At 34.0% G+C, this 9892-nt stretch overlaps 1 protein-coding gene across 3 annotated transcripts in view; it reads left to right on the forward strand.

Annotated features, from left to right (window-relative positions):
- Nucleotides 1-97: 97 nt before the first annotated feature.
- The window catches only part of LOC110028439 (uncharacterized protein At5g19025-like), a 37374-nt gene continuing 27579 nt past the window's right edge, over nucleotides 98-9892 (forward strand). For all 3 annotated transcript variants that reach the window (XM_020730281.1, XM_020730282.1, XM_020730280.1), the window contains exon 1: nucleotides 98-826. In XM_020730281.1, the coding sequence (XP_020585940.1) occupies nucleotides 153-826 (674 nt within the window). In that variant the 5' untranslated portion in view covers nucleotides 98-152. The remainder of the gene's footprint in view (nucleotides 827-9892) is intronic.

The raw sequence follows: 9892 nt of genomic DNA on the forward strand, positions 1-9892 counted from the left end.
AAAATTATCCCCAAAAAAAAAAAAAAAAAGTTTTTATAAAAATTTTAAAAATTAATTCCCTTAAAAAAAAAAAAAAAAAAAAGCCTAGTTAGACGAGAGAAGCGACGGAAACAAGCATCGGCTGCTCTCACTCGCTGGGACAGCTCTTTAACATGTTCCATCCTCTCTCCTCCCTCACCACCATGTCCTCGCATTCCGTCCTGAAACCTCGTCGCCTCTACACCCAAAGCCCTAACCCTAATCCTAAGCCTACCTCCTCCTCTTCTTCCTCCTGCAACCACTCCCCCTCGGCAACACTCGACCTCATCATCCTCATCCTCGTCTTCTTCTCCTGCACCTTTCTCATCACCTCCTCCTTTTCGCACATCATCCGCTCTGTCTCCTTCTTCCTTCCTCTCATCTCCATCTCCGATCCTCTCCCCTTCCTCGCCGGCTTCCTTGTCTTCCTTGCTGCCTTCATTGCTGCACTCGAGATCGCCTGCTACCGAGCTTGCATCTGGACCCGCCGATGCGAGAATCCGCGATGTCGGGGTTTGAGGAAGGCGACGGAGTTCGATGTCCAGATTCAGACAGAGGAATGTATCCGATTTTTCTCGTCGGTAAGCGGATCAGCCTCGGCGGCCGCTGTTGCGTGGAAGGAGGTTGACGAGCTTCCGTGGAAGGGCGGTCAGCAGGGGAATAATCCGGATTATGAGTGTTTGCGTGCCGAGCTTCGGAGAATGGCACCTCCGAATGGTCGGGCTGTGCTGCTTTTTCGCGCTCGATGTGGTTGTCCCTTGGCGAAGCTTGAGGCGTGGAGCCAGAAACGGGGTCGCCGGCATAAAAAGTGAGTGCGGTTTGTTTGTGATGGCTTATGTTGGTTTTATTTGCTTTTGCTGTTTTTTGAGGATTTTTGTTTGCTTGAATTTGTTTGATGGGTTGTGATTTTAAACTGCTAGTAATTTTCAGAGGATAGGTTATTTATCTGTTTGCAGATGGCGCCCACTGAATAAATTTTATGTTAGGTACCTCAGTGTATATTATTTGTAAATGATATAGTTCCAGTATATGATTTTCCTTTCAGAATAATTGAAACAAAAGGGATCAATTTGTGCAATTTTTATAAGATAATAAATTGAATATATTATTGTATATGATTTTCACTTATTGTAGATTTATAATTGATAGCGTTTGACCTATACTACTGGAAGATCATGTCATAGGTTTAAGTAATTTTGATTTATTATATCAAAGAATAGGGATATAATTGTTGATTTTACTTATGGAGTTAAATTTGAATGTTCAAAATTTGAAATGACTTAGGAGTACTTGCTATATGAGAATATCTGATCAGCTGTGCTAAATGAAATTGAGTGTCAGGAAAAAAGGAAAAGAGCTGCTAAGTGCCAAGTTGAGTGTGGTATAATTGTGAATGGTAAAAATTTAATGCCGAAGATTGGTATTAATCACAAGGATGGAATGAAGGACAACTGTACTAAGGGATAGTGGAGTTGCACCTATTACATTATGATAGTGAAAATAACTTAGATTGGGTATGTATGCCGTCTGGCTGAGGATGCACTAATATTGTGGGTACTTCAAATCAATGTGAAATGATTAAGATGAAAAATGTGGCAGACAAGGGAAAATATCTCTAGAAGTTGTATTAAAAGGTATACAAAGATCGAGTTAACATATCATTTGCCATTGAAAACAAATAATTGGTAATTGGGATTGATAAATTAGACCCAAACTAGTCGAGATAAAGGTAGTGATGATAAAGATTATTTATCTCTTGTATGGCGGACATGATTGAGGAGTATGGCGAACCCAACCTTCTCAAATCTATGTTTAGAGCTCATAGTTTCATATTGGGTTTCCTGATTAATGAACTTATGATACCTAGAAGTAAGAAGTTATGTAGATCATTTACACCTTAGTTTGTCACTTGCTTTATATTAAATATAAGCTTGGTTGGGATGGGTGAGGTACTCATATTTCCATGGATGTACCTTGAGTGGGAAATTGTTGTGGCTGAAGGTGTTTATACTTGTGGAAAAAGCTAGTGAATGTGAAAACAATCACAGTAGATCCACTTGTGCATCTCTTTTTGTGTAAATGTAAGCTGGGGATTAGTTATGGCATTTTTGGTTATGATGGTGCAGCTTGCTAATGTTTTTTTTCTGATTAAGATATTTTCACGTTGAATATAGTAATTTGAATTTCCTAATATGGTAGGCATGGTTTTGCCCGCTTTCCACCTATCTTATGTCCTTGGTAATTCTAAATTTAGCAGGGTTGATAAAACACCATTTCAAGAGAACCATCCCTGTGCAACTGGTTAGTTTTGGATAACTTAATTTTACTTTTTTTTACATGACAACGAGACTTGGTTTGACTAGAGGAATGATTTTTACTATTTTTATTTTTCTTGAAGAAAGGACCTTCAAAGGATTTAGGCACACTGATGCTTCGTAAATGTATCTTTTATTCAAACAATTCTTTAGCCATCAACATAATTTTTCTTTGACATGGATTTTTGCATCTTGACCTCTCCATGCTTGCTTATGTAAGCATTGAAAGTAGGAAAGTGTAAGAATCTTAACTATTTGCATAACTATATGGATTAACTTCATTGAGGGAAGGAGGGAGAGAGAGGGAGGGAGGGAGATTTTCAAAGGAATTATATTGAATTAGATACTTCAAAGGCTCAAAGGAATCTCGGTTTATATAAGATGAGCTGATTTTAAGTCTCTACTTTCTAGTGATGAAATATATTAAATACGATTTGTCTCAAAAGTATTAGGCCTTTTGATAATCATCACATTGAATTATAATGAGGTTTGGTCCTATAATTTTCTTGACATAATAAATATCAGCCTGTGAACAAAGTTCATTTTATTGTTGCATGAGTCTATATTAATATTTGGATTTACCGTTCCTTTTTTGGTTCTTTTCATGATTGAGATCGGATATGTTTCTTTCAGAATTTGTATTATTTATTCATTTCATTTCTTTCTTTTAAAGTTTGCTCTTGCTGTTTTCGTGGAACATAAGCTAGGCTTTTGCATCTCTTGAAATACTCTTTCGAGAATGGAGAATGGCTTGATTCCTGCAAAACCTTTTGCAGTAGTACTTGTTTTAATTTATATGCTGATAGATTTTTGAATCCCTAGCTAACACATTTACATCCATAACAACCCAATAATTTATGGGCAACAACTTTTCATCTGCAACAATAATCTAGCAATTTGTGAATATTTATTTTTTCATATATTCAACCAAACTCCACAACCTACTGCATTTTATTTCTAATGTGTTGTTAATTCATCTATTTTGGACCCTATAATTAAAGATTATCAAATTCTCATCTAATATTGTTTATTTTCAAAACTTGAACCCATGGAGGATGATTAGCAATTTGAAGATGTAATTAGGACTTCCTTTAAGACTGAGCCTTCAAGTAAATTGTAGGCTTAAATAATGAAGTTGTGTATCCACGAAACCCCACTCATTTAAGTTTCAAACGCACTTGAAATAATGATAGTGTGTTTGACTTTAGCTTTATCTTCTAGGACACTTGAATTTTACTTTAAAGTTAATTCCTCCTCTATTTAACAAAAAAAATTAAGTTCTTTTTTTTTGAGTAAAATCTGCCATAAGATTAAAAATACACTTACAGTTCAAATTTTGTTGACCTATATGATATCGGAGTTAACCCCAACCATGATTCGAACGACACAATTTTATTGCTGACTTTGAAGGAATACAATATCAACTTTTAACGAAAAAATAACACAAAAAAGAAGACTAATAAAAAACTCGACGATGCAACAAATAACTATATACGAAACACAAAAGGGGCTGAAATAGTCCTGGGCAGCGTCGGAGGGCGGCTGAAAAGTCACCGGAGAGGTTGGGGAAGAGTTAGCAGCGGTTGGAAGAATGTCAAAGTGACCTTATATTTCAAATTTATATATCTTTGTGGAGAAGTAATCTTATACATATCTCATTAATATAAAATGCCTTTGAAAGCATTTAAATTTCAAATTGTTCAAATTCATCTCTATTTATTTTTTAAGATCAAAATCATTTACTCACAAAAATCTTTGGGTGTTTAGTCTTCGTTCACATTTATTTACAATACAAAGATAATGAATATTTCTCATTGTCCTTCTATCAATCTATGGACATGATATTCCTTGAGCATCAACCTTACCTTATTACTCTAAAATTGCAAGTCAAGTAGATGAAACTCAGGAACAAGATTTTAAGTTTGAATTTTTTTTTATCATCTACAATCTTCTCCCATTAGACCATGGATAATGAACATTTCTCATTCGCTCTCTATCAATCTACTGAAGCCTAACCAGAACTGCAAATTTCGTCATCACCTTATAGGTATATCAGACTATTATAGCCTCATCAGAATTGCGAACTCTTTCATCAACTTGTCAGTATAACCAACCTATGGAGAATGAGCTTTGCTTTTATGCTGAGGGAAAAGATAAATCAAGAGGGGAAACAATCAACATATCTCCAATGCATTTAAAGAAACCGTGCCTAATTCATGGACAAATGAAGTGCTAGTGAGAATAAATGTTAGATGATGATATTGATCTTGACTTGTTCGATTGTCTTAAGATCATGGTTGATATTATTCACTGAACACCCAATTTATTATTTCATGACTTATGAAGGGCTTTTACTTGGATTCAGTCAGTGCTTTATCACTTCTCTATATAAAAATACATAATCCAAATAATGTTTTTGAATCTCTGAAATTCCTCGTGAAAGAAATCTAAGCCTTAGAAAAAAATGCTATGCAAAAATTTTTGAATTTCTGCCAGGAAAAAAAAATCAGTTTGGATGCAAATAGATACTTACAAACAAATCTAAATTATATGAGCGTGTGGTTAAATTTGAAGCTTAGGTTGTTGTTAAAGGGTTCCCTCAATCATATGATTTTGATTATCTAGAAATTTTCTAGCTTGTTGCCATGCAAAAAACTATTCTCTGTTGTGATAAATTTGGATTGATCTGTACGTCAACTTTTCAATAAAAATGATTTTTTTAATTTGATACTTGAGAAGGAATTATATACATGGAGATTCATTATGCAATGAAAAATTAAAGAAACTCCAGTAAGGTATTTAAATGTTGAAAAGCTCCATATAATCTCAGACGATCTCCTCTTACATGATTTTGATGATTTTCCAAATATCTCACAAATGTGGATATAATGAATTTTAAGCTGATCATAATATCTTTATGTAGCTATCACCTAATGGAAAAAAAATAAAATTCTTAGAATGTATGCTTATGATATTATATTGACATGTGATTTGGAGAAAAAAAGCAAGTCTATTTAAAAGTGTTTGGCAACATGAGAATTCAACGTAGAAGGCTTGAAAAATATAAAATACTTTCTTGATTTTGAAGTAGCATGCTTAAAGCTAGATTTTGCTTTTTCTTAAAGAAATTATATCATTAAATTACTTCAAGAAACATGAATGTTGGGATGAAAGCACAGAAAAGCTCCAATGAACCCAAAGAAAACTTGGGATCACCACTAATAGCACACTTATCAATAAAGGCGGGTGTCCATGTCTTGTGGCAAACTCATTTATTTCTTTTTCATTTGTCCCAATATTAGTTTCCTTGGTAATGCTGTAACAAAATAAATAAACAACCCTACTGAAGGTCTCAAGAAAGCTATTAATCACATGCAAAGACACATCAGTCCTAAGATTTTTCTCTAGTTAATCTACTTGTGTGCAGGAAAATATGGTTAAATGGAGAACTAAGAAATAATCTGTGGTCTCATTTAGCAGTACAAAAGTTGAATATAGGGTGGTGATAATTGATGTGTTTGTAGCATGTGGTTGAATAAAAAAGTTAGGGGAACCAAACCATCAAATGAAAAAAATCTCTAAAAGCTCTTTATGACTGTTGGGTTGCCATTAGTATTTTAAAAAATTATATTTACCATGACAAAACTAAGCTTATTGATATAGGATGACATTTTATCTTAATGGAATTGAATATAGAACAACACAAACAAATTATGTTCCAACTAAAACTACATATATCCTTATCTAGGCTTTAGCCAAAGTGGGTTTTGATAAATTAATCAATTGGCTTGGCATGATCTTCATATACAACCTGCTTTGTGGGAGAGGATTGAAGCAATCTTATATCTATAGCCAACACCATTTTATCTAGAGCAATCTAATGATCTGTTGACTTCTTTAGAAGTTTTTAATCTAAAATAATTTATCCTTTCATTTGCAACAAATGAACAATTGTTGATTATTACATTATATTTGTATTTTATGGCTAATTGTTGATTCCAAGATTGAAGATGAATTTAAAATTTTTTTCTTTCCTTGTTTTTTATTTTTCTGCTTATTTATCCATAAATTCTAATCTTATTTTTCACTTAAATAACGACATGAAATTTAGTCATGCAATCTCCTATTTTTTTATTCTTCTCGTCTTATCTTAATTTTGAAGAGTATATTATGAGAGTTGGTGTAGCTGCCGACCTATTTTTATTTTAGTTCAAAATTAATTCGAATAGATTAATCTTGAAAAATATTTGTAAACGTTGACCATTTGATGATCGAATTAGGAGAGTAGATATTTTAGATTCGAATTTTGTTAAGACAGGTAGAGGTAGAACTAAAAAGACTTGGGCATATTGTATAGAAATGATCCTAATCTATTAGAATTAAATGAAAGTATAACACTCAATAGGACACAATGGAGAAAAAGGATTTATGTAACTGACCCCACTTGGTGTGATAAACACATTTTGTTGTTGTTGTTGTTGTATATTATGAGAATTCATCATTGGAGTAACTTGTTTTTGTTGGAGAGTTATACTAAGATCTATCAAAATGGATATGGTTTTGTGATGTGGACATATGCACTTTGATACCAAAAGTTGATGAAAAGAGCAGTTTTCTGATACCAATTAATGTAAACTGATGAGATTCTGATTGCAATTGATGTGGATAGATGCACGCTTTTTATAGAAATTTGTAGGTAGAGATGCTTTAAATTGTCTGTTTGTTAAGTGATCTTGACCATATGTAAACTAATTTTTCCAAAAACTTGAATGCTGAAGTTGTAGAGAATTGAATGGACAAGAAGTTGAAATTTGAATCACTCATTTTTAATGAGAATCAACAAGGAAAAAGCTTGAATGATATCTATAACATATGGGGGAGAATTCATGAATTAAGAGTGAATGCAAAAAATTGAGATTTGGAGAAAGAAGAGAATATGGCGATTTTTTAATTCATTCTTACTCATTTGTTTGCTATTCAAAACCATATCTTCTTTTATCGATAAAAAATATTATTATTACAGGTTGATCTAAATAAGGATAATCACAATAGTGTATTGAAAAGATGAGAAATGATTTAGATTTTATTTGTTTTATATTAGGCTTTACTAAGCTACGTGTTGCCGAGACGAGAATGATTAGGTGGATGAGTGGCTTTACACTTAGAGACAAAATGCGGAATGATTATATCCATGATAGGTTTGTGTAGCCCCAGTGATGGACAAAATTAGAGACTGTCGTCTGAGATGCTTTGTTCACATTAAACGTCTACCATATGATGATCCGATTAGGAGAGTAGATGTTTTAGATTCATCTTATGTTAAGAAAGGCAGAGGTAGACCTAGTAAGACTTCGTTTCCCTTATTCTAAACTTCTTTCTTATATCATCATTTAAGATTGAGATATGAAGCTAATGTCTATGTAATAATAAATTATATCAATTTATCAATAGTTTGTCATATATGCAGTTAATGCATCGACTTTATTCTTGGTTTACGCCTTGCTAAAGCAATATGCTTCGGTTTTCAATTTAATCTTCTTAAATCTTACTTATTGCTTCTCTTAATTATTAAATCCTCCTTTTTTGTAAGGGGTTTGTCCTAATTAGCATCAATTTATGCTTCTAAATTGAACTTTTTATTTCTCGAGTAAGATTTATTATTATTATTTTTTATGATATTGCTTTCAGACATTGAAGAATTTTCTATGTTGCCTTTAGATGCATCTCTAAAATTATGCATAGATTGACTTAGCACATTTACATCAAATGTTATGTTTTATCTTGTATAGGTGAGGTAGACAAGCTCGATCTATTTTTGATAACTTTTTTTGTTGACTTCCAAGCCATGACTTGCCTCTCCATGTTTGTGGTAGTATACAATTGAAAATTTTGACGCCTTGCATTATATCATACCCATCTCCTTTTGTAGATCAATGTTGTATTTTTGGTTAGAGATAAATATCATCGCCTTTGAGCAGATCACTTCAATTAATAGGAAATATTTAATTCTTCTCAGCTCTTTGACTTTAATTTCTTTGGGTAGTTGATCTTTCACTCTTTTTGTTTCCTTGAGATTTTTAATGATAAAATCATGTCATCCACATACATTTTGGGAACTATACCTTCGATGGGTTCTTTTATGAATGGAATGTGTTCTGTTAGGCAGTGTTTGAATTTCATATTTTCATAGCTTTGGTAAACCCCTAAATCATGCTCTTGGGGATCATTTAGGGTCTGTTTGGCGCAGCTGTTGATTATTAATAATCTGCTGATAAGCAGATTATTCTGATAATCTGATAATCTGCAGATTATCAGAATAATCTGTCTTGTTGTTTGGGGCAGCTTATTCAAGATGGCTTATTGATGATTAAATGACATTCATGCCCCTTTGTAATAGAACTGTTTGGGGCAGCTTATTCAGAATAGCTTACTGATAGTACTGGATCATATGCAGAAACATGAAATCATCACAGATCATAAGTAGAAGATGTCATACATTACTCACACCCTCATGAGTACCAAGATAACTAAAAAAAGTACAAATACGAGTACAACTAGAATCAGAAATATTAAAATGTTTAATTTCAGACTCTGGCTACGTCTGTCCTCATCTGCTCTGTCAAAGTCAGAAAACACCGGATTCCCATGACTGCTGGCCGTGTCATATGAGGGACTGTCAGCCCACCGGAAGAACCCACAACGAGCTGAAACACCCTTGGCACAACCGTAGAACTGCCTCCCAAAGCTACGAGACTGACGCGATGTGAGCAACGGAGCCGGTAGACCACAATAACACAAAATACCTCTGTCTGTACTTGATATCCTAGCAGTCATGTTTGTATAACTGTGAAAAAAAAATATTAGTACTTATCCAAATAAAAGTAAATTTGACATTAATGTAGGAACAGAGGAAAGACTTGCTGGATTAGCTATCATATATAGCATCTGCTATAGACTCCCTCAGAGCAGCCATCTCAACTGCACCCTCACCATCCTGAGTTTCATATTCAATCGAGTCCATCTCATTATCAGCTAGAGATCCTGAAGGTTCTAGAGTATCAATAATTTCATCATCATCACTGATATTGAAGTCCGTATCTGAATGAGAGGGGTGACGTCGGATGAAGTTGTGAAGTGCCATGGTGGCCAACACAATATACACTTGTTTAGGAAATGAATAGAATGGCATATCACGTAGAATGACCCATTTCTTCTTCCACACCCCGAAAGTTCTTTCAATAACCCCCCGTAAAGCGGAGTGTCGCTTGTTAAACATTTCTTTTTTGCCACGAATATTGCCACTTGCTCGCTCGAAATCAGGAATATGGTATCTTGTGTCTGGATATGGCTTTAGGTAGCCTCTTAACATCGGATATCCAGCGTCTACCAAATAATACTTTCCTGTTATTAAAGACAGTACCAATTAAAAATAATTAATGTAATTTTCGCGAGGTTTTAAGTAAAATGAACAAACCTGGAGGTGGGTGAGGGAAACACTGTGTTCTATTCCTAGTGGCGTAGGAGAAAAGGCGACTATCATGCGCACTTCCTTCCCACCC

This window comes from Phalaenopsis equestris, unplaced genomic scaffold (genome assembly GCF_001263595.1).
Source record: "Phalaenopsis equestris unplaced genomic scaffold, ASM126359v1 Scaffold000511, whole genome shotgun sequence".
NCBI lineage: Eukaryota > Viridiplantae > Streptophyta > Magnoliopsida > Asparagales > Orchidaceae > Phalaenopsis > Phalaenopsis equestris.